At 39.6% G+C, this 26830-nt stretch overlaps 1 protein-coding gene across 1 annotated transcript in view; it reads right to left on the minus strand.

The window, feature by feature from the left end:
• LOC149313888 (rho GTPase-activating protein 15-like) overlaps positions 1-26830 on the minus strand; it is a 522566-nt gene that overhangs the window by 91299 nt on the left and 404437 nt on the right. The window contains exon 12 of the mRNA XM_089523318.1: positions 176-310. Coding sequence (XP_089379444.1) covers positions 176-310 — 135 coding nt within the window. The remainder of the gene's footprint in view (positions 1-175; positions 311-26830) is intronic.

The following is a 26830-nucleotide window of genomic DNA, read 5'->3' on the forward strand; positions in this document are numbered from 1 at the left end:
AAATAAATAGATAAATGCTGAAGTAATTCAAATAAGAAGTGAAAGTGGGGGTGAGGTGAAGGCAGGAGCAGGTAAAGCAACATTTGAAACACATTTTCCCCAATTTGAGGCATTTCCCCCCCTGAAAAAGCACATAGGCTATTTAATTAACTGCTACTGTATGTGATGTACTTACTTATTGCTTCCACAAACTGTTCAAAGAAGCAGTATGGGAACAGTGGCTCAGGCAGCTCTCTGAAAAACATCTTGAGTGCTCCGGTGACAACGTGGATGTCCTCCCACTGGCTGTCGTCCAAATTCAACTTCTCTTCTGGGAAAACACGAGGAGAAATGGAACAACTGGTTTTAATGAAACAATTACAAGACACTAATTATTATGTTAATGTTTGCCTACTATCATCAGCAACCGTTAACAGCCTTCTGCACCTAGAGGTTTGGTGCTGTGCATGGCATTTTTCTCCCTCTTCCTTTTTCCCCCCGTAAGAAGAGAACGTTTTCAATGGAATACCATCTGTAGGAATGCAGCTAACAAAACAACAACAACAAGAGGCACAAAGAGACAGTAGCATTGACACTGTATGTCAGATACATTTATTCCCATAATGCATCAGTAGGAAAAAATTAACATCACAGCTCAACACGATTCAGAGCTATTTGGTCTCGAGGCTAAGGGGCTAAGAGTTGCCAATGATGACCGGCTCAAGGGATAGACCTGAAGGCCTTACTGAGCCAACAGGAGACATATGCTAAACATGGCAATACAAAATGAGTTATTGCTTTACATGTGTTAGCCTTTCTATGTACAAGGGAATAATGGGCAACACTTTCTTTTTCTTTTTTTGCTTCTTTCTTTCTTTTCGCCTGAATGTAATGCCAGCAAGGAATTCTATATTCTGAGAAGTTGGGTAAGAATGGATATTAATTCCTCTTTATTGCTTCAAAAATATTTTGTTTGGTTTTTCAACTCTGGGAAGAAGATTTGCCCAGCAACAATATTAGACAGACCCCTGTTGGCCTACCTAGGCTATGCAAAGCTGTCAAAAATGATAACACGCTAAAGACAAACCACAAGTGCTTGCAAAACTGATTTTCTGAACAACAGAAATCTTTTTTCTTTTGAAGCTTGAATGAGCTGGGAAATTTAAATATAAAAGGAGGAGAGTGTAAAAAATTTTAATTCTAATAAAATGATGGGGCGATTATTACTTTGGTTTCCTTTGAATACTTATTAGAAACATCTGGTACTGTATTATTATTAGGCTACAATAAACTACAGAATCACAGACCTGACAAAACTCTGAGGAAGTGAAAATGCCTGCCACTCTGAATTAAAAGGATGTTAAATTCTCACAATATCACCTGCTCAAGAAATGGATAGAATTCATAATTATGGGGTATTGCTTTAAATTTAGGGATATTTTTAATGCTAGTGAAGATATAACAAATGAGAAACTATTGGAGAAAAATAAAACCCCTCCAACATTTTCAAGAAACATAATCCTAGCAATTTCGAGTAGTTGTTGACTAGGGCTTCTTTAGTCAATTTTAATGCTATTTGTATAGCCTTTCTTCTGAAAAAAAATCATGGAAATAATCCCTACATCCTCCCATTTAATTCTTCCCTCCCAATATTTACTTCTCTTTGAAAAGTTTATTTTCACAGTGAAGTTTAAATTTATGTATAACATTTCAAAGATATGGAAGCTATATCTTAGATACTCCAATATTCATAGTTCTTTTCACATGATCTGCCTCTTCTTTACTTTGTAATAATACGTTACTGTACAGAGTACAAACTGGTTTTCTTTTCATTAAAGATATAACACATCAAACACCTAGACTTTTCATCAACATAAAAATTATTCTCTCTTGGTAGTGAATTATTAGAGCAGACTGAAAAGCAAACAAACTCTAAGATCAAGTTTGATTGATTATATTTCAACAATTAGTCTTTTATTCCCCTCCCCCCCCCCCCCCCCCACACGACTGAATGAGACAGACAGCATCTTAGCAGGCCAGTTTGCACAGTTATCTGCTCACAATAGCATCAAAAAGAGAGACCTGATGGGGTTTACTGTCACTTTAAAGAACAGGGTGGGTTTTCACATTGTTGAAATCTGTCAGATATTTTGAAATGTCCCTCTCACTATGGTGCCACACCCCCTGCGTGCCCTTATAATAAAATTGGTTTTACTCCTGATTAAATCATTTTCTCCCTACCCACTACCATACTCCTCATAATGGACCTGTGTGCACTACAGCTGGTGTTCTTCCCATGGTACCAATTCTTACTTTATCTTTTAAGCACTTTGCTGCTAAGATCTCATGCAGAGTGCTTATGTTTTGTTAAGAGCTTCATTCTTCGAGAAATAGCTTAACACATGTTCTAAAAATGTTGTACAACTTATTGCTTAAAACACGTTTCGAAAATGTCTAAGTACTGTAGCTTTGGCACAAACCTTTAAGTGGAAACCTTTTCATTTAAAAACAAAACAAAAAAAACCCCTTCCTCTGGCTTGGTATGTTTTTTTGCCTTCTTTTTCTTTCCCTTCCCTGTGCATTTCTATTATTCTATGATCTATGATCCTAAACATCTAACGTGGAATACATGGAGTCTAAGATTTTACCAAGAATTATCCCCCCAGATTTTTTACCATTTCCAGCTCTTCAAGAGAATGTGTTAGGAACTATCATCTTGAAAGCAAAGAATGTCATTTTGCCTTCAAGCAAGAAAGTGACTTTAAATAAATGTTTGTTAGAAGGGAAGCATGCCAATTTAAAAGGGAAAAAAAGGCAGTTAAAAATAACTTGAAATAATAATCAAAGGTAACACTCCAATTTTTGTTATTAGACATGGGAGAAACTAGAATACCATTGAGTGTGACCTGTTCAAATGTGACCTCCTGAAAAGAACTCTTAGGTTTGTACAGGGACGTAGCCAGGATTTTAGGAAGGGGGGGGGGGGGTCCAGACTAAGTGCCACCATTATAATGGGGCTTGGGTGCAGTGGCGCAGCAGCACATACCATTCATTTTTCTAATGGAAGGGGGGGGTTCGGACCCCAAGATCCCCCCCCCTTGGCTACATCCCTGGTTTGTAGCACACATGGGTGTGTGTGTGTGTACATGAACCCCCAATACCATGAACATTATACTGTGTAAATCTGCACACAGTTATGAACCATACAAATCAAACTGAAACTCCCACTCTTTTGAGGAACAGGGACAATGATGACAACAATTAGAACCAATATGAGAGAGTATCCACAGAGTTATATAGCCTTCTGATACCATTTCAGTCACCACTGGTCCATTATATGGAATCTTGTGATTTGGAGTTAAATGTGGTACTAAAAACCTCTGTGTCCGCTCACCTACAGCATTTCACCAAACTACATTCTGTAAAATGGAATTGTAATGGAGCCAGGACAAAGTGGCCTCAAATCAATATAATGGTTGTATCCTATCTTCACTGTTTAACAGGAATATTCAGATTCAAAGTTCTAGTCACCTAAGCATGTATTTCTCCAGAACAGTTTAAACTCTTTAGCATTCATTGAAGCCAGTACATCCTTCAACATTATCTTTTGATTTGATGGACAGTGAAGAAAACAGTTAGGAAAATAATCAATTCATTTGAGATGTAGTGCTGGAGAAGAGTGCTGAGGATACCGTGGACAGCCAAAACAAACAAAGAGATGGGTCCTTGAACAGCTCAGGCCTGAAGTCTTGCTGGAAGCCAAGATGATCAAACTGAGGCTGTTCTACTTTGGTCACATAATGAGAAGGCATAAAGATAATAACGCTAAAAAGGTAGATGGCTGTAGAAAGAGAGGAAAACTGCATGCCAGATGGATAGACTCAAACAGTGAGGCCATGGGACTGAATTTACAGGACCTAAGCAGAGCAGTGGAGTATAGGGGATCTTGGAGACATTTCATCCACAGGGCTTTAGTGGACTGACTTGAGGGCAGTTAGCAGCAACAATTCTTCAACTGGCACTCAGCATTCTATGGCTGCTGATATCCACTGAACTCTTGGAGTTGTGTTGTTAAAGAGGTTACTCTTTTCTGGTATTTAATTTTGTATATCTGCAAATATCAGCACCCACCTCTTAGCATTTGGATATCCTTTTCTTCATTATCAGCAGCTCTGAATTGTCTGAATTTCAGCTGGTATATTAATTCTATAATAATCCTAAACAACAGTTTGGGGGTTGCCATGTGACATTGAATAGAGGTGTTGCTGTGGGTTTGCCTTGAAACAATGGTTGATAATGGTTTGCCTTTTGAACAAAATAACATTATGAGCGCGAATGTTCCTAAACAGTCAGATAATGCTCCATTGTGGAAACTGACCTTTAGAAGATGGTTTAACAATGAAAAAAATACTGGCCTAATATGAAAGACAGCAGGTATATTTTTGTATGGAAAACAATTGATGAATATTGCTGTGTGAATGCAAACTTATTATTATTATTATTGTTATTATTAACAGCATTTTGCCTGTGAGGGCATCGCCACAATAAAATGCAAAGCTGCATGTGGAGGAAAGGCCACAACTTTATTAACACAAGAATCAGCAAAAGGTAGGGTTGGCCAAAAGCATGAGTTCTGGATCATCTTACAACCTGCCATTGTAGGATAAATGGCATGTCATATAAAGCAAGGCATCGGGATGAGCTAGGGGCTAGATTAACGCCCTCTCGTATTCATGCAACCCGCAGATTGCATTTAACTAAAGTCCCTAGTCACCGGGAAGCGGTGTCACGTTATGGCCCCCACAATGACCACAACGTATGCCCTCATCGCTCCCGTGTCCTATAGGGACTTCCGATACAGTGCTATGCAACCTTCTAGACCATGCCTACCCGATCCAGAACCTCTGCTGCCGCCACAAAGGCCGTTCCCAAAGGAATGCCACCGCCAACCCTACCCCGAACGCAACACCAACCAGGTTCAGAGAAGCTGCCAAGCCGGCCTGACCCATGCAAAAAAAAATTAAGTCCAAATCGGCTGAAGCTGCAAACATATCGACGCCTAGTGGATGTACATTAAAGAAACACATAATGTCCACCAATGAAAAGCCAGGTTCAACCTCAACACCGTCAGAGTGGAAACCAGTAATCGCAGTCATCCGCCTGGGCAGCAGCTCAGCCTAAAACCGCAATGATAATGCTCGGTCCAAACCTGAAAGTGAAAGAACTGAACAATGTGCAAAACAGCAAACAAAACAGTACAAAGATCCAGTGATCAAATATGCCATGAGAAAGGTAAGGGATAGGAGCACCCACGCGAACCAGGTGAACCAACCACAGCTCAAGCATGGCTATTTAGGAGCAGGGCCAGCTCCCCCGGTGTGCAGGGAGGCAGAGCAAGGAATCTGCGAGGCCAGGGAAGGGTTAAAGGGCAGGACAGCCTAGCATGAGGACCTCTGCAAAAGGCACAAAGGTGATCAAATTTGCACTGCATGCGAGAACACTTGCCAACATTGAAATCTCGGCAAACAAGGCCCGGACTATCGGAAGGAGCAGAGCAAGTGGAAGATGCAGGCGGCACGGCCTGAGAACCAACATCCAATAGCCAAATTTCGGAATGAAGGTGATTCCATCGCTCTCTCGAATTCTGGGAAGCATGCTGACGGAACGCCGTATCATAAGCGATGGCTGCTGCCCCGCCGGCGAACTCTCTGGCCTTAAGGACATGCAGCAAATGGCTGTCGAGCTGCCAAGCCCGTTCAGGGAAGGCCATGGAAACCACAGCCCTAAAAACGGTGAAACCTTCTAGCCAATTGTCAAAATTGCGGTCAATTGGAGGGGAAAAGGGGGCCTTCTTTTTTTTCCCTTGGACGAGGTAACCGCCAAAGCTGCTTGACCTGCTGGAGGGACCAAACCAAAGACATCAACGAAACAGCCTCTGAGAATCAGCTTCCTGTTTTTGCGGGATAGATGAGAGCCAGGAGGGCGCTCTCCAGGTGCGCAAACTGGAAACCCTTGTGCTTCATGGTTGACCCAAACCCCCTGAAGACCGGGTCGCCAGTTACGACGCTTGATGGCCCAGTACAGCAGGCCTAGGGCCAAGGCATGCTCAACCCAAAAGCGATCTCTGCCAGAAGGTAAAGGTGAGTTAACAGCATTGAAAGCATCTTGAGCAGCTTGTGAGGATCGAGCCCGTCGGTGTCTTTTCTTGGCTCTGTAACGTTTCTTGCACTATCTACATCTGTTGTCACCATCAACGTTGCCGAACGCCTTGGTGTCCGAACTGGAGCTGGATGATGACAAGACAAAAGAATGCTTCGCTGCCACAGGGGTCTTGTCACGGTCTACTGAAGGTACTTGGCTGGAAGATGAGGCTCCAGGAGATCTGGCAACTGTTGGAAGTGAAGAAGATTCTGGATCACTTAGCTGGCAAGGCGAAGTGGCTTTTGCAATCAGCTCAGCAATGGAACATGACAGCTCCGACATTGCCGATTGAGACAAACAATGAACAGCTGGTGATGGCCCAACACGTGAAGATCTTGATGTAGAAACTATTCTGGAACTTGAGCCCAACGTAGTATCAGAGGAGGAAGTGGCATTAAAATTCAAGGCCGGCATACGCTGAAGTCCCCCAGATTGACCAGACGTAATTTGCGTAGCTACTGACGAGGATGTCTTTTTGCGCCCCGCTTTGTTGGGCATGATGAATAAACAGTCAGCAATTGCCAGTTAGAAAGAGCAAATAACAAAACAGGTGGCTGAGAGAGTGTGACCAGGCTGAAAAATTTTTGAACAGAGAACAGCAAGCAAGCCCAACACAGGGTGTCCTTGGGCAAGCCACACACTCTCCAAAACCAAAAGCCCTATCCAGATACAGGAGAGGAGGGAAAACAGCCGAAACTACGCACTAGCTGGGCCCCATGGCAGGGAGCCCAGCCCAAAATGGCGGCCACCGCAGCTCTCTATCCCCTAAGACCGCAGTAAGGGTGGGGGAGGGGAAGGAAGCCCCCACCTGTCTTGTGCAGGGACGCAGGGACCCTAATTCCAAAGCGGGGAGGAGGGGGCAAGCCCCTTGTGCTCGCCTCCCCGAAACTCGGCTCTGCTCAGCAGCAGAGCCAAGCAGAAATGGCACCGAGCAGGACGCCGCATGGCCTATATATAGGCCTACTCCAAAGGTTGGGGCCAAGAGGGGAGTCGCCCTGCTCCCAGGAGCAGCCAGCCAATCAGCTGCCCTGGAGGACCAGGGCAACCATAGAGAGGGACTATCCGCCTCCTAGAGCGTCACTCAAGAGGTGGAAGTCCCTACTTTTCCCCCCTCGGCCAGCCAATTGGAGGTGAGCATGCCCCAGCAAAGCATGCTGGGGCACGCCAGACCTCCGTGGCACCAGGCCCCCAGCGGCAACGCTGCTTGCCCGGTGAGTCAGGCGGCAGCCTTATTTGTAGAGCGCTGTAAAGTTTGCACAGTGCTTTACATAGCAAGGGTCAAATAAAATGAGGGGGAAAAAAGGTAAAAACCTGCCAAGTGGTGTACAATCTAAAACAACAACAACATCACATGATTAAAATATCTCTAACATAATACTAACTAGTATACAATAAAAAGAAAGTAAGAAGCAGATTAACAATCAGTAATTTGGAATGCCTCCCTAAACAAGAGTGTCTTCAGTTCGGACTTAAAATTAGCCAAGGAATTAATAGTTCTTAAGTGTGGGGAAGATATTTTTTTTTAAAGGAAGGACACAATTCACAATTAGAAAGCAACATTTTGTGGAAAGAATCATGTTTGTTCTTTGAGGATCTAGTGTGGGACATTGATTCGCTGTTTTTAAGACTGCCATGCCATCTGCTTTCACCTATGCTCAGTTTATATAAATTAATCCATTATTACAAACACTAAATAGGTCCTCACAATATCCTATCCTGAAAATGGGATCAGCAATCTGGGTCCAAAACACAGTGCAGAAATAATCCAGTTTAACAATAATAATAATAATCCAGAAATTATCCTTAAGAAGAAGAGCCCACCCTCCATGGCATCCATCTGGCCTGGAAGGAAATGAAAAGACTGGCCCAATGCCTATTCAGTGTAAGAAGAAGGGCCTTCCCTCTGGTCCATCTGCTTTCCTCCAGGCCTCAGAGGGAGAGAAGAATTGCTAGACCAGATCCTCTTCCCCACCACCATTCCCTTCTCCTTTTGTGTTGTGTCTTTTTAGATTGTAAGCCTGAGGGCAGGGAACCATCTAATTAAAAATAATAATTGTAAGCCACTCTGATAGCCTTCAGAGCTGAAGAGCGAGGTGGAAATACCATTTAAAAAAGTTTGAGATCACTTTAACTGCCCTTGCTCAATGCTAGGGAATTCTAGGAACTGTAGTTTTATGAAACATTTAACCTACTCTGTCAGAGCGTACTACAGTTACTACAATACTACAATAAACTACAGTTTCCAGAACTCCCTAGCACTGAGCCAGGGCAGTTAAAGTGATCTCAAACTGGATTATTTCTGAAGTGTGTTTTGGACCCTGGGTAGCTCATTTAGTTTTTAATGAACTATCTAGGTTACTGATCCCATATTCAGAATAGAATTCAGTACCATGGATAGCTCCTTTAAAGATCAAGCTGGATCCTGCAGTGGACTGACTGTCCCACTAACATGTAAGACACCACCTACCATTGGTCATCCTGACAAAATAAGTTAGGTTATCTACGAAGCAGAGGCATCCTAGTATCAAAACAGAAGAGATGAAGGATGAGAGTTCCAGTTTCATAGCATGACATTATTCAGAAAGGGCACAAAAACAGAAGACAGAGCAGCAAAGACATCCAGATGAAACACTAGTGGAATTTAAAAAACAACAACACTCCTTATTGGAATATGAGCATGAGTGGAGCCACTGCTTCCCTGTCACAGAAGCCATCAGCTGTCACTGGTGGTGACTGCAGCCCATCTAGATTCCTCAGTCCCAGTTTTGCAATCCCCAGTTCAAGCAATCCTTTTCAGTCCCAAACAACAGTATCCGAAAATCAGGAAGGCTGTGCATTGCAAAATGTCTTAGATGAACATTTGTGGATGTTGTTAAAATGTAGTGCTGATAGATGAAAATGTATTATAAATAGTAAATGTGGAGTTATATGAATATAAGAACAACTACTGTGGTCTTTTGACTGTCTGGAAAAGTAAAAGAAACCCCAATAATCTAGTAAAATTTCCCTTGTAGTCAGTCATATGGCAGGACAGAATCAGAAGGTCACAAGTATGCAGGACCTCACTAAGATCTATGAAGTCTAGCACTTTATTTCCAACAATAGTCAGCCTGATAATGGTGATGATGATAATTATGATATTTATTTATATCCTACCTTTTCCTCAGTTTGTGACTCAAGGAGTCTTACAACTGTTAAAACAAGTATAGTTAAAATTTAACAGCATACAATAGTTAAAAAGCTATTAAAGCACCATAAAAAATGAATCCAGTTCTAAAAAAATGAAACAGCAACAACTTAAATCTAGCATATTATACAAGGCCAGTTTCCCCTAAAAAGCATTTTCAAATGTCTCCCAGAATCAAAATGGTTTTAACTGCTTGTTGGAAGATAGTAAGTAGGGTAAGGAGAGTGCCAGTCTAGCCTCCCTGGAAAGGGAGTTCCAGAGCCTGGGAGTAGTCACTGAGAAGGCCCTCTTCCATTGTCTTTCCAAATGTACCTGTGATGGTGGTGGAAGAAAGCAAGTCTTCTCCAGAAGATCTCCAATCACAGGCAGGTTCATGTGGTTCTTGAAATAATCTGGACCTGAACCTTATAGAGCATCATCAGCACTTTGAATTATGCCCAGATGGGCAGCCGGTGGAACTGTTGCAGAAAGGGAGTTGCACAGTTCCTGTAGCCAGCTCCAGTTAACAATCTGGGAGAATCTCCTTGGACCAGCTGAAGTTTCTGAAGCACTTTTCACAAGTAGCCTTATGTACAGTGCATTACAGTAATCCAAATGGAATGTAGGTAAGTTGTGTGTCACCATGACCAGATATGATACCTCTGAAAGCTCCAAAGATGGTGGGGAAAAGTATGATGTCTGTAGCATTCCTGATCCTTGGAAATATACAGCCTGTGATCATAGAGATTTTCTTTACCTACCACAGATGACAGCCAATAGTGCCTCTGACTTAAGATAATGTCTTATCAAGTCTGCATATTGCAGGGAACATAAATAAGAGAGTGGGAATGAACAAGGTACAGAGTAGGAATGAACAACTCCAGATGGTTACACCAAATGAAAGAAGCCACATCTAGGAATATAATAGGCCTTACTACTACAGTCACTACTACTAATAATAATGCAACCCTATTCAGATATTCATTTGCTGGGAATAATAAATGTGTGAGGAGGGGGAATAAGCTAGCTCCCACACCTTTACAGCCATTTCCATTGCCCTCCACAATGAAAAGTGACTGTCTGAAAAAGAGGATTCTTCTCTTATCTGTAGAGGCTTTCTACATGATTCTGAAAACTTAAAAATCAGTGATCTAGATTGTGTGGAGAATCTTAATGGGCAGAAAAAACTCTTCACGTGAAAACAGCATGACTGGTGGGACAAGGGCTGCCACACTGCTTCTCCTTCCATGTTTATTTGTCCCAGAATCTGAATACATGAATCAGGCCTTGAGTTGTCCCCCCCCCCCCCCCCCCAGAATGTTGGTATCTCTCTGTTCAAGGAAGGGATGATAGCTGCTGAATGGAAAATTGATGCAGAAACTCAATATTTTGACCTAAATAAATGATAATGCAGATCTAACAGCAATAATGTTGCCTATGTCTTCATGCACACATTAATAGAATACCCATTTCTATGGTGCTTAGTGTTCAATTACTGAAGTAACTGTAACTAAAAAGCACATGCTCTATGCCTGTTGGAGGGCTTTTGTTTATTGCAGTACTCTGAAACTTCAGTTCACTGACCTGAGGGCAAGCTGGAAAAACCTGGTACTGCTAATTTAAATCTTAATTGGAGTTAGAGGGAAATAAGATTACACTGTGGTATGCTCGTTCTTGGATTGACTCCACTGATACCCATTGAGTCACACCGCTCAGAGATGAACTTTGCCATTCTTACTGCAGGAAGTAGTCCAGTATATCCAATAAAATCACGAACAGTTCAGAACAAGTACGTGATGAAGATACAGACAATAATTCAAAAGACTTTTGAGACAAGTTTAGCTGGCAACCCAAATTATACTGGATAAATTACCATTGTATCATTATCTATACACAGACAGAAGTATGGAAACACAGAAATATGAATGAAGTTATTGGCATGCTATCATGGACTTATCCACTCTTCACCTTCTTGGCACAACATTTTAAGAATGTAGCACTGCTCTAAATAGTTGTCATGTTCAGTAACTTTGGCACCTTGATCTTACAGATCTAAACAGCTGCATTTTTAAATAGAGTGACTTGTATTGATATTACTATAACCACAGTGTGCATAAAGCAAGGGGGGCAAGGTGCTGTTTTTGTTTATTGCAAATCATTCATAACAGGTTACTACTACCCTGATAGGATTTAACTATGAAAAGGAATAATTAGATTCCTTATTCTCTCCCTCTACCCCACTATATCTATAACTCATGGTTTCAGATATCCACAGAAAACTCCTGGAATATCAGAGATCATTGCTTTTACGACTCTCCCTCTCTGTAGGTATGTGTTTTTGTGTGCCTTCAACTTCCCTGTCAATTTATTGTGATGCCTAAAGTACTACTAACTGCTTGTTGGAAGATAGTAAGTGATTTTGCTAGTTCCTTCCTGACTGTGATGTGTGTGTGTGTGTGTGCGTGCACAGTGCTGCGGGCATGCTATACGTGTGACAAAGAGGAAATGGCGCATGTGCCTGTGGCGCACCATGCCACATGCACAAGCCCCATTGGTTTCAATGGAGCTCAAGCACACGTGGAACATGCCTCATCCCCCACGTAAGGCAAAAAATTGGTACAATTGATAATATTTTTCCCCACCAAGAAAGTAAATTGGGCAGAGGTGAGCAAAAGGGGTGGATAAGAAATAGAATATCTAAGTTAGAAATTAAAAAAAAAACTTGTTGAATTATTCTAGCATTCCTAAAATGCCACCAATGGCTCCCTATTTCCAGTGTCTGAAGAAATGACAACCCCTGGCTCCATTTTGCCTGTGCAAAGTTGGAATGGTCAAAGAGGCAGGGGCTGGAGTTGTCATGTCCATGTTTTGCTCAACCCAGAATGTACACCTTTGTATAATCTGAAAAGGACACACATATGGTTGCAACAACAGCATTAGCTAGGAAAAGTGTAGGAACAGATAATGCAAAGCAGATTCAAGGAAAGATGATGTAGAAATTATGAGCATGCACAGGCATAACATTAGCAAGGAAATCCCAGTTTTTCCATATCTAGAATTTAAGCACATGGGATACAATATCACCACTTGTATCTCAGTTCTGGAATACACCTACTGAGGGACCTCAATTTTAGATGGATTGTTCAGAACTGAATTGTGTTTTTCCAAGTATTCTTAGCAGGGCATTAGCCACATGCATTCAGTTTATGAGTTCTAGAAGAGTACGTCTAGATAGGAAATTTACATGTATGTTTCTCTTTTTAGAGACAGTCTGTGATTAACATTGTTAAATTGTTACATTTTGACATTTTCTATTATGTCCTCTGTCTTTTCCTCTTACCAGGACTGTAGTAATGCCTTCTTCATATGCTTAAAGGGAACAGCAATACCAGCAATATCTACTGTGGATCGGCAAAGCACTTCTTACGATATGTAGGGCAAATGGGGCCTTTTTTCTTTATTCTGCTAAGATGATGCTTTTCTCCTGATGTGTAATATGTGTAATATGTGTAAAGGTAAAGGTAGTCCCTTGACATGAATATCTAGTCGTAACCAACTGTGAGGAGTGGTTCTCATCTCCGTTACTAAGCTGAAGAGCCAGCGTTGTTCAAAGACAAGTCCAGTGGGCATGTGGCCAGAGTGACTATGGGCATGTTTTTGAACTGCTTGGTTGACAGAAGCTGGGACTACTGACAGGAGCTCACCCCATCATGCAGCATTGGGGCCTTGAATTGCCAACCTTCTGATCTTCTGATTGTCAGCACTAAGTGTAGGGTCTTGCAATTTCCTTCCCATATCAAGTGCTGAATTTTGAGGGATATTTCCATGATTTCTCATTTAGTGGATGTAGAATTTTTTCAAAATTTTGTGATTAAAGGTTAAAATTTTTGATAGAAGAAAGGTTCCTCTTTTCTCATTAGTTAATATGAATGCTGCTGATTGTGATGCAGAAGAGGTTTGTGAAATGGCAGCTGGTTGTCATTCACCACTCTATACATATCATGTTATTCAAGTTGTTTCTGAATTACGGCAACCCTACAGTAAACCTATCAGGGGTTTTCATGGCAAGATATGTTCAGAGGGAGTTTCTCTTTGCCTCCTTCCTCTAAGACTGAGAGAATGTGACCTGCCAAGTTTCCATGGCTGACCGGGGAGTCAAACTTTGGTTTCTGGAGTCACAGTCCATGCTGGCTCTCAGACACACCATATACATATCAAATGTGCTGCTTTGGATGGTTGGATGGTAGCACTGTTAATATCTACTTTGGGAGAAAATGGCAGGACAACTATTACAGTGAAAGAACTGCAACAGATAAAGGAAGGAACAAAAATAAACAGAGAACTGATAATTTATTATCCTTTCCAATGGGGAACAGGAACAGACTTAGGAACAGTTAACGAAAAATTGAATACCAATGCTGTGGCATGCTGAAAGGAAAGAGAACCAAAAGGGAGGAGGAAAGCACTAGAAATTAAAGTTTCTGGGGATTCTTGATGAATGAGACTTATGCGTAAATATAGTTTTGATTTTACAAGGCAATGGATAAGAGTTCCATAATTAAATGATACCACAATATCACCTGCCTGTCCCTTGACTCTTAAGGTAAGTGATCCATATTTAGGGTCCCTGCTTTTCATTTCAGAGAACCTCATTTCCAACAAAATGCTGAATAATGTGTATGTGCAACAATGCACTACTGCCATTCAGACAAAAGGGTAAAGAAGGCAAGGGGGAAAAAAAGAAAACAAATGTAGGTAATTCAGAATCATTGAATTTTCAGAAACATTTGGATGAAGAAAACTTCTTAAGAACCCCTAGTCATAAGGGTGGGGTTAAACCATTGACGGATGATAGATGATACAAGTAGGTGAATGTTTTAAATATCTCTTTTTTAAGTTTCATAGTTAGGACTTTTAAAAAAACGAATGATCTGTGTGCTAACACAAGAATGTTCCCTAACAAGCTGAGGTGACCTGACTGTTCTGTGTTGGGCAAATACCCTCTTTTTGTTCAAGCATTTGTCAGGATATTTTGCAAGAAAGGAAGTGAAGAGTTAGGGCAAAACAGTGTCTCTTTGTCCATTCCATGCCCATGATTCAAAAATATCTCCACGCTTCTTGTCATTTTAAAATGGGCTTTGCAATTAAAGCAGGGTGGCTCTAGAGCCTGACATACAGTTCTTTCATTCCAATATCCTTTCAACATTTTAAACACAGCTTCTGTTTCCATGTTGTCAATGGTCTTTTCATAGAACACAATGTTTCATAATATTTGGCAGACTTATCCTAAACCTGAATCACTGTCTGCTTGTGATCCCTAGGTCAGGAATTACTCCAGACATAAAGTTCTCCAAAGGGTAAAACAAATTATTGCAATTAAGATTCAGCAGGAAAGAGATAAAGCAGTGGCGGGGGGAAGAGGGGAGGAACTAACTGATCCATCTATATTTATAAGATTGAAATTTAGCATTTACTTTTTGGTATCATTCCCACAAAGAATGTTGCATTGTAAGTTAGCCACTTTGAAGACCAAAGGAGGCTTAAAGCTGTAAAATAAAAAATAAAAATAAAAATTAAAAACTGTCATTATAGCAAATCACAGGGAGAAACTAAAAGGCACAGAGAATCAGAATAGAACTTGATAATGAGCCTTGTATGCTCTTTCTTGCAACTGTTCGGGGGGGGGGGGGATGCAATGTATCATTCTCCTATAATGGGTTGATCTTACAAACATTAAAACTTGCTGGCAGATCTTGACTTCAGGGGCAGAAGCAAAGGATTCTTTTTAGTGAGATGTAGTAATGAAAATGGTATAGAAATGGAAGTTCCTGTTATTTCCACCAGCCATTCCTTGATTGTGTTCCAAATGAAGAGTTTTCAAAACATGAAAAGAATCTGTACTCATATTGAACGATACTAATTAATTAATTAATTTTATTTATTTATTTTTATTTACTCAATGTCATGGCTTTCTCCCAATACAGGGCCCAAGGTGGCTCACAAATCTGAATAAAACAAAGTACAGCTACTTATGGATTGATGCAAAAGGTGGTTTTTTTTTAAAGAAAAAAAATAAAAATAAACAATCACATTAAAAACCTTTGTTTAAAACGGTTTTTTAAAAAAGAAATTTAGTTACCTATGGTCCAAAACACACTGTAGAAATAATCCAGTTTGAGACTGCTTTAACTGCCCTGGCTCAATGCTAGGGAATACTGAGAACTATAGTTTTGTGAAACAATTATCTTTCTCTGACACTGAGCTCTGGTGCCACAGTAAATTATAATTCCCAGGATTCCCTAGCACTGAGCCAGGGCAGACAAAACAATGCAAACTGGATTATTTGTGTGTTTTGGACCTATAACAATAATGAAAGAAATACAAACATCACCCACCCCAGTTAAATGGCCTTCTTCAACAGGCAGTTTATACTCAAAGGTCCTCACTTGTCAGCATTTATATATACTATATATGTTAAAGAACTGATCCCCTTCCTTCCACCCCTGCCCACTGGGCCACTGTCCATTGGTGTGCAGTTTTCATATTTGAATAACGCAGAAGTGGATAAAGGGTCAATTCTGTCTCCTGAAACTTGCAAGCAATTGCAACTTATTTTTTAAATAGGTTTTAGGGACTATTTAACATACAAATCTTTTTTTCTTTTCTTTTTTAAAATCAGAAGTTGATTTCTGATGGCTGCCTTTTGTTTGGGTGGAACATATTCAGCAGTCTGTGCAGAGTCTCAAGGGCAGACAAAAATAGATCTACCACAGTTGTCCAACCCTGGATAGGGCATATCCAGATTGCATTCTCCAAATTTATTGCATAAGGATATACACAATAAACCCTAGAGTACAGGGCTTGAATCACCTGGCTGATTTCTGGATTTCTCATGGGAACTTGGCTGCTTTCTTAGGCTTCTAATCCTTGCATTATATGAAAATACAATTTATTCAAATATAACATCCTACAGATGGGAAAACCATCCAGTGTTCCATTTGAACTAAATGTACCAACACAAGGGTGCTTAGATGGCATGTTACACATGCTGTGTTTCTGTGGCAGAATAACTATGTCCTGTATGAGGCAGGCACTGAGTTGGAATTTGGTAATCCTGAGAATAAGGCCTTGTTTTAAACCTTTTTGGGAAAGCACACTTGCATTAGCAATTGTCTGGTACTGAATACAATAAATTCATTGTTCCCAAATTTAGAGTTAAACTATGTGGTGGTATTGGCTAAAAATATTGTACAATGTGTTTTAATTTAATGTTTTAAAAAACATTACAAGTTTTTATGAAATGTGATGAAATAATAAAACAAAAAACATATACAGTGGACTCTTTGTGTTGCTGGACCGGCAAGTCACAGATTTGATCACTTGCAGATCTCCACGGCCCGTATTATTCAATGGCAATGTGTGCGTGTGGATGTGTTGACACGTCTGCACATATTTCACTGCCATTGAATAATATGGGGCACAACTGTCCAGGTTTTTTGTCATCCACATGGGGGTGGTGGTGGTAGAACTGAACCCCTGTGAATGGGAAGGATCCACTGTACGTATACACACAGAAGTAAGCCCTAATGAATTCAACAGAATTTATGTCTATATAAATAAAACTGTAGCCCAAAATTACTATTGGATAATTGATATTTAATTTATAAACATCAAAGAGGAAAGTGCTTTTATTTGGGATATAACTTTATGATTGCCAAAGCATAACACAATTGGTTGGCCTGAACCTCCTAAATTACTATTTCATAATGGCTAGTTTCATAAATGAGAATCCATTTTGGATTATCTGACCAAAGATAAGACTTCAATGGACTTATAGTATCAGTCACCACTTTACTAGTGCCACAAAAGGGAATTGAAATTAATTGGATTATGTTAGTCTCCACCCGCTGATTGTAGAAAAGTCTCAAACTGTAACTATTTCAAACAGACCATATCTCTAATCAACCAAGGGATTTGCACTTCAGCTTGCCACTAAGGCATAATTTCTTTGCTATACTCTCCTTTGGTTTGGGAGAGGTCACTGAAATACTTTATTCAAGTTTATTCACACTGATAGGATAGCTCCCTCCATTGCTTTAAGCTACTTATCTTCAGGGAAGCTCAGCTTTCACTTCCTTTCAAATTTGACATTGTTGTTGAGAAATGTCCCTTATGTGTTGTGCTAGTTTGGAGAGGCAAGGAGGTAGGAGACACTGGGAAAGGACTGGTGATGAAGTTTGCTAATGACCTTTTCATAGGTGGCCAGCCCTTATGACAATATTTGTATTCAGACTGAAAACAAAATATAATTATTTATTTTGGTTGTCTCTGTCTTTATTTATATCCCACTTTTTGCCCTAAAATGAGAACTCAAAAGAGCTTAAAGAGACAGACACCACGTGTATAGGAACATATACCAAGTTATCACAGAGTGTAAACCCTTGCCTGTTGCCTTACTTACACTGCAAGTCAGAGGACAGTCTAGTCTTCCTACCTAAGACCAGAATTCACCCAGATTGTACTCAGATATTTGTATTGAGCATGAAAACATGCTGCTCTGTATTTCTTTGAGAGTGGGCATGATTCTATAATTATAACAACAGGTGGTTACCTATTGGTGAATATCCTGATGTATAATTCACTCCTCCTTTCTACTAATTGGAAACAGATTTATCTCATACAAGCATCTAAGGTGAATGATGTGGTACAACATGGGAATAGTGATATTGGTCATCTAACACAGCCTTGGCAAATATCTAAAGCCTTTGTGGCTGAAGAGTGGGGTATAAATATTCTAAATAAATAAAATAAATAAATATGAAATATTTAGGTCAGCTCTTTAAAGATAAAGCTGCCTTTATATCCATCCACATATTATGAAATGAAACTCAAAACCTGAGAAAGCCTTTGGCTGTTCAAGAAAACAAGTTAGTGCTAAGGATGGCATGACAAAAATGTCACAAGTCTGAATGAGAGGACACTTTTCCTTTGTTATTGTTGCTGTTATGTGCCTTCAAGTAGCTTGCAACTTATGTTGACCTAAGGTGAACCTATCATGAGGTTTTCTTGGTAAGATTTATTCAGGAAAGGTTTCCCTTTGCCTTTCTCTGAAATAATGTGACTTTCCCAGGGTCACCCAGTGGGTTTCCATAGCAGAGTGAAGATTTGAACCTCCCAGATGCTCTTCCTGGTATTATTTTTTGGTGTTCAGATGCAGCACATCTCATGCTCCAAAGTTAATATCAGAAAGGCCCTTAAGATTCTAGAAGATAATAGGTGAAAAGCCCTATAATTATGCTATTACTGCTGGTATAAATGTACAGTGGGCCCTTGGTATCGGCTGGGGTTTGTTCCAGCAAAATACACATATGCTTAATTCTTATTAAATACAATGGCATAGTAAAATGTGGTCCCTTATATAAAATGGCAAAATCAAGGTTTGCTTTTTGGAACCCTGAATCCATGGATAAAAAAATCAGTGGATATGGAGAGCTGACTGTACCTCTACACAATGCATTCAGAGACAGACTGTAATTTTCCTCTCCCACAATATTTGGAGATAGTATGATAGGGTTGTTCCTCCTTACCTGTGATGACTATATTCTATGGAATCCTGATTTGTGATCTGGTGAGGAGCTAGAGTGCCAGCATGGCATAGTGGTTTGAACATTAGACTATGGCTCTGGAGACGAGGGTTTGAATCCTGGCTCGGTCATGGAAGCCCCCTGATTGACCATGAGCAAATAACTTTTTCTTTACCTCAGAGGGTGGCTATGACAACCCCTCCTCTGAAGAAACCTGCCAAGAAAACCCCATGATAGGTTCACCTTAGGGTCACCATAAGTTGGAAATGACTTGACGGTACACAACTACAGATGATGAGGCGCTAGAGCTCTCTGGCTGAGATTTCTAAATGCCCTTCCTTAAATTCCAAATCCTAGGATTTAGCAGGATGGAACCACAGCAGTTAAAGTGGGTTCATAGTTCTCTGTGTGGTGTGAAAGGGCGTCTAGTCTTAAAACTGTGATTATGCTGACTGTGACCTGATTCCTTAATCTGAGGAATCTATTGCCAAGTCACAGAGGGAATGGACTTTGGACTGCTTATCCCTAGATCACTAGCCCAGACAACACCATAGGAGGAGTTTTGAATTTTTAAGTAATCTTGTTTAGTTAGTGTTTAATAGATTTTATTTAAAAAATATACCCACTATATTGTTTGTGTTTCTATGGCGGGATACAGACCGCCGCTTTGCGGCGGTCTCCCGCCGGCGCCATTTGCTCCGCGAGGGAGCCGCAGCAGCCAAACTGCGCGGCTCCCGCGCGGAGCAAAAAAGAAGGTCCATTTCGGAGCTTCTTTTTGCGGCGCCTTTATGACGTCGCGAGGCGCCTGGCGCGGACTCGCGACGTCATAGGTGCTGCGACACGTACGGACGCTCAGCGTCCGATACGTAAACATGGCGGCCCCCATGTGGAAGGGGCGCCGCCATGTTGTACGTATTCTATACGTACTAGGGTTAGGGGGCTGCGGAAGCACCGCCCCTTCCTAACCCTAGTACGTATAGAAGACGTACTATATGGCGGTCTGTATCCCGCCTTAGTTTACGTATCTGTTACTTATAAATTCAGTCCTTGTGACTAATGAAGAAGGTCTATCACAATATAATAACTGAAAAATATGTGCTGATGAAGACCAATCGGGTCAACATTTTTAGTTGAATATTCCAGGAATGGACATATGTCAATACTCAAGGATTTTATTTCTTTAAACCCACTATAAGGAATTCTTCCACTGAAGACCAACATAGCATTGCATGTGACTGCATATGTATTTCTCCATGCTTATTTAATAATATAGGAAGCCATAGATTTCATCTTTCACTTTATTTTGAAGTTATCCAGTGAAAAATAATTAAGCAAACTTATTATTGTGGTTGATACCAATAATCAATATTTTGATGCTGTATTTAATACCTCATATAATTGAATAACAAATAATATAGACTCTTTCCCCCTTTTCCATAGCAATACTGTACTCTGAGAAAATACTAATTTTGATATCTGTTAATATAGTTTTATGACAACTGAAGATTTCATTTGAGCTAAATGCCTGGAAAAGTGAAAACACTCATTTTATTTTAGGGCCCTTCATAAACAGGTGGAACTTGAACACACAGGGAGTTTGATCCAGGGAGAACAGAAGAAGAAACTAGTCAAAATCCAAGGAAACTAATAGATGGAAAAAGAAGCCTTTCTGATATCTGTGCAAATTTAAGCTGCATATTGCAAGAGGAAGAAGTTGTCTTTCTTAAGTTTTGTGCACAATTTCCCCATCTACTGATGAATTTGAACTAGAACATCCATAGATCTCAATAGTGATTAATAAGCATTTGAAGAGATTGAACACTACAACTGCTTTCAGTACTACTGAAACTGAACACAGATTTATGCTTCCTTTTGGATATAGAATTCTAAGCTAAGTTTTGAGGCAAACAGACAACAAAGCAATTGACAAGAAAGATAGCATCTGCTTTTCTGACTATTCAAGCTGAAGTTTTTCATTCTAAATGCAAGCAATGTTTCCGAAGTTAACATAATTAACTCACAACAATTCTACAACATCATAATATGGGATACAGATGGAAATTCAAAGCTGTAAAAATGTCATATAACTGCAAAAGGATTACCATTCTTTATAAAAGAACAAATCTGAATGCTAATCAAAACAGGTGTTTTTATTTCAAATACTTTTGAACGCTGTGAAATTACCAGCAGGGTTATTTATGTATTAGTTGGCTATGAAGCATTCATTTATTTTTTTAAAAGTACAATCTGAGAGAATATCAAATGGACCACATTAAAAAGTATGACACTGAATAAAAAAGACCAGGAACAAAATTGGTTAGTAATTTCTTTTGGATACACTGATAGATCCTTACAATTATTAACCTTCGATATACATTATTAATTATATTTAGATACAAACAGGATGGTTTGTGGGAATGTTGTCTTTGTTAAAATCCTCCAAAACTAACCAACAATTTGTTTACAATTTTCTTTTAAATAAAATGATCCTAAAATATATTAAATCTTGAGGAGGAATGGGCATCCAAATGTTAAATGCAGGGAAAAGAGGGTGGAATAACTCCCACTGCTTAATGTGTTATCATTTCTGTAGTGTTCATAATAGCTGAAGCCTTTCTAGGCAAAATCTTTCATATTAATCTAGCGTTGCATAAAATTCAGGGTAACGGGTCTAGGGGTCAAGCATCATTCATCATTAGTTGAAGTGACATTTGCAACCCTTCACACAGCAGCTGCATGAAAGGAGAGAAAAAGGTATTCTTAGGAAGGACAAGGGACAGAAAACAATCCAAGCACTATCTGGCAGCAAGAAAACAAGGTGCCACTATGTCAGCATGGTAATGCGCTTAAATTTGGTGATGTCATTCTTCCATAACCTCAGGAGTCACAAGGCACAAGGCAGCTGCATTCCTGAACTTAGTAGTTCTGGTAGAGATAAGTAATGACTGGATGGAAATGAATCACATTAGTGTGGCTGTGAACACAGCTCTGTGCATCTAAATGATGATTTATATCACGATCCTATCTTGGTATTTTGAGAGTTTTCTGCTATTTAACAAGGCAGTCCTTGTTCTCGTGGCATCCTCCAGGCATAATAGGTTCTGGGAAGCCATGGCAGATAACTTTTCAGACTACAAGACAACATTCCAAGATTTCACAGCACAACACGCTAGCTAAGTTAGCACTGCTAAAGGACTATGGAACAACAACAACAACAACAACAACAGTTTTCTTCCTCTTGCCCCCTGCTGCATGAACCGCCTTCAATCAAATATTAAGACCTGAATGGGAAATCCAAGGGAGCAAATGGAAAGAATGGGGATCATCGGCATGAAAAAGATAAATTTGTTCTAAATGGCAAATTCTTCACAGTCTTTTTGATATGATATTACAAGTACATTTTAAGGCAATATATGTTTTATGTCATAGTAGCTTTTTATCATGTGAAATATGCGATCTCTTTGGAATTATGTGCATTTTTATATCGCAGTCATTAAATAGTGTGCTGTCTGATCTTGTAAGTTCAAGTAGGGCTGAAATGCACCCTGCCCCAGATACTGAACCTTTACATTGACTACTAGAGTAGTGTGCTGCACTACATATGACTGTTTGTGTCTGAATTGTGTTTAACTAATCTGTATGATTCATAATTCTTGCATAATTCATTATGTGCTTTAAAGCATAATGTGAATTAATTGTATCTTGACAGACAGAAAACAATCTCATTAATTTTACAGGAAGAAATCTAACCCTGCTCATCAGAATTGCTTATAAGGTTATCGATATAATATTGAGGAGGGAAACTTGTGCAAAATAATATGCAGGTAAAGCTAACTCTTTTCCACAAGACTAAATTCTACAGAAGTATAAGCAAGATTGCTGGAACTATACTAAAGCCCTAAGATATCTTTATAGAAGTAAGTGAAACTCAGATCAATGAGACTAGTTTCTTAATGAACATGGTTAGAACTGAGTAGTTGGTAAATTAAATTATATACCTCTTATTCAATAAATTCATACCAAAGAAATTAAACCTACCAGTAACACTCTTTTGACTCACTCCACCACACGACCCTAGTTAAGAAGTCATTATCTCCTGCTGATTTTTTTTTTTTTTGGGGGGGGGGGGAGGTAGTGGAAAGTATGCATTTCCTGGGTCTTGCATTCCATTGCAACAAAAACCCCTCTATTGATTCAATGAAGGTTCTGTCTACAGAACAATGATAGCTTTGACCCCCTGAAATGTCCTCTTGCTGCTATTTCCACCACTTGTTCACAAAAGGTAGCTGAGCCAACACTCTGGCTGCACACATAAATACTGGAGAGCAAGTCCCCAGCCCCTACTAAGGAACAAATGACATCAATCAGGAGACTCTGATTATAACTCAAATGAAAATCTTTTGGTATATAGTACCTTGGCATATAAAGAGCATAAAAAATAGCAATAGCTATTTGTGAAAAGTACAGTAGAATGGCTTTGAAAGGTCGATTGGAAGCTAGCTTTCCAACCACATGTCACTACTTTTGCACACCATCTTTCCACTGTAATGATTGTGTACATGTATGCGAGATAATCATAGTAGTTTTGTTTTAAAGGATTTATGCCATGCATACAAGCTTTGAAACTAACTCAGTGTTGTCTCTGTACACAGCAGACTTCAATCCCCATTCAGTTTGTGAAAATATCTGGAGATCTTTTAAAGACAGTACACATGCAACATTCCACATGAGCAGTACTCCTATTCTGCAGCGGTGACTGTTATATTCCACACCAAAGCACCACTTCTTAAGTAATTTAGGCATATACAAACAATATTAAATAACTGTAGTTTTAGATCTCACCCAGACTGGGGTCATTTAACAGATCAGAAATTGCTGGAATAGGCAGGTGAATATTCCCTGAAATTTCCAAAAGAATCTTCTCTTCTTTTCTAAATAGTACAGCTGCAACCAATTCTATGTGCTGTTTTTGGCCATCTATATTATATTGCTTGATCTTTTACAATAAAGTGAAAGAGGGAAGAAGTTTTGTATCACAGTTGCATATTAGTCTCCTACATACATTTGCTAGGCTGTAAGTCCCACTAATTTAAATATAACATATTGCATCTGAGTAAACATAATTAGTATTCATTAGTGCACTTAAGATTCCAGCTTATGTCTATATATTACTGCTGGTAATATATTCTTGAGTATTCAGTCTGGTGTAGTCTCAGAGTAGTATTCTGATTGCTTGACCTTACTCAAACAGAGATAAGGTTGTCTACTTAGTGTTACAAGAGAGCTGATGTGGTCCTCTGCAAAGTATGCCAGATATGAATCTGCATGGCCTAAGCTCTGACTTTACCACTTCTTTATGGAGTGTCCTTGGGCAAGTGACTTTTTGAACATATGTTCCATGTTGGCAAAACTGATATAATAATGACCCACGGTGCTGCAGAAATGAATGAGATTATGCTTCTAAAATGCACTGCATATTAAAAGTGTTATGTAGAAAGGCAGAGCTTGCAAATATCCCCTCTTTCCAAGCATATATATCTATCCATCATGTTAATATACGAATACTTGTTATATTCCTATTTATGTTTTATTATTGTGCATAGTTCTCTGTTCCCCCCCTGGAGGTTTTCAATATGAAACTGATAGAATAGCTATAATAAGATTTGCTGTTATTCTTGAAAAGCATTTTCCCATATAAACCTTGGCAATTTCCTTTAAACAGATATGTGTGCCCTCTAAGAGCTGAATATGAAAGTTTATCCAAAGAGGAAAATTCCAAAGGAAACAACAATGAAAATTCATTTTAACAGGTTCTCCTCTTTTTTCCTCCCTTTCCTTTTTGGCATCTGGAGAGTTTTTACAGTCTTTCAAATTCAAGAGTTCTTTCAATCAGAAGATGCCTTAAAGGGACAGAAGGTCTTAAAATATGCTCTCTACGTCCCTGGTTGAAAAAGATACATAGAAGGGGAGGAAAAGTCAAACAGCAATACAAAAAGCATTAATGCAGAGAACAGTGGGGTCTCTCCCTAATTTGACTTTCTCTACAGGTGGTCTGCAGCTGTATCCAAACAGGTTACAGTGTTGCCTTCTCATGAGGACTACAACAAAGTGGTGCCTGTATTCTCAAGAATACATTTCATTTAGTGGCGCAGAATGATTCAGGTCTAAAAATAAAAAAAGGGGGAGGGGAAGCATTTTCCAGCATAGCCTGAGGTAACTCCCTGTGCCAGCAGAAGACAGTAGCACTCTTGTTCCATGGCTGTGCATGAAGATAAAGGATATCAGAAGCCTATTTCACATGACTCACTGAGACCTACTACCAGCCTGTAGCGGATTCATTCTGTTTCTATCTGCTTATACCCCACTGACAACTGCAACAAACTGGACCAAATCAATATGTGATAGTCTGTTTTCTCATTGGTTCTCTGAAGTGAATCAAATGAGCCCTTCAAGACTGACATTTAATTCTATAGTGATGGGCATCAGAACCCACCCACAGAGTTTACAATGAAAGCACATGTAGCAACAGACTTTAGCAATTAAGCCCTGAATCTCTGACGAAGAGGTCATTAAAAAACTCTAATACAGTACAGTAGAAGCCTCTAGGAGTGGTGGGCTTAACTTCTCATACCTTTTCAAAAGCTACAAGCAATAAAACATGATGGGAATTCATCTGTCCCTTTTTTTTCCAGGGCATTGTAGAGTACATAGTTAGCAGTGTATCTGTCCTGGCTAGCTATAGATATATTAAACATCTTCATACATTTCATTGGTTTATAGTGGAATAAGCCTATAGAGGCTTATCTAACTGCATTTCAAGGAAAATTCAAATTTATGATGAATAAGACCATAAGGAAAAGGTGCTCTCTCTGTCAGAATAAGAAAACCAGTGTTGCACTGACGTTCAAGCACCTACAAATTTTTATAGGTACTTCTATGAATTTTTAAGTTTCTTCTTCACAATAGTCTTTTCCCACAAGTCTGGGACAATCCCTTTGTGACATGGAGGAAGATATAATAAAGGATACTGTTAGAAGAATTTAAAAATCTGGAACACATTAGGCACATATGAAGTTAAAACACACACAGACCATACTACAGACAGTTTTAGATTCCTTTCTGTTTGGTTTTCCCCTCCCTTTCTGCTGTTTAGTGCACTGCCTTACAAATAACAAAATAAGTAAACAAACTCAACAACTATGACTGTGTAGCACTGATTGTTTTACATATGTGTGTGTGTGTTGTCTTCAGTATACATTAGCAACTATCACTGGAAGGGTAACTACAAGAGTGTCTTCTGGACTGTGCCATTTAAGTTGTTTGGGCATGTCTGAGATGGAAGGTGTTACTTTTAAGAAACATTATAGTTACTTTATAAAAAAAGGAACTCTACAATGCAATTTTCACTGTTTAAATGTATTTTACATGGCCATTCATTATGGCCACCTCAACAATGGAGAGCAGAAAGCTTATTATTACAGCACAAATAAAGAAAAACAGGTTGCCTGATATTCCAGTTGGGATTGCCACATATCAGCTGAGATGGCCACATTTTTCACAAAAGAGCTATACTTTAGACACTAGATATTTGCTTTTCCTTCTCCCAGCCTCCCTTTTTCCTCCTACAAAAGAGTCCATGGGAGTCATTGACAACATACCAGGTATATCTGTCAGTGATGTTACTCTTTCTATATAACACCCCATGCAATTTTTAAAAATCATAATGGTTTTCATGTGAGTTTTCATGTCTGAAGGAAAGGAAGGAAATTGAGACATAATGTATTCTGTTAAGTGCCTTCACTATTTCCCCTTCTTTTTGCTCCCAGAACTTTCCTCCCCGAAGTCTTTTGCAAAGGTCACATGCAAATTAGATGCTTCTACTATTGGCTATCTCTTGGCA

The sequence above is a fragment of the Sceloporus occidentalis genome, unplaced genomic scaffold (assembly GCF_023333645.1).
Source record: "Sceloporus occidentalis isolate IW3139 unplaced genomic scaffold, rSceOcc1.0.p SCAF_4, whole genome shotgun sequence".
Taxonomy (NCBI): Eukaryota; Metazoa; Chordata; class Lepidosauria; order Squamata; family Phrynosomatidae; genus Sceloporus; species Sceloporus occidentalis.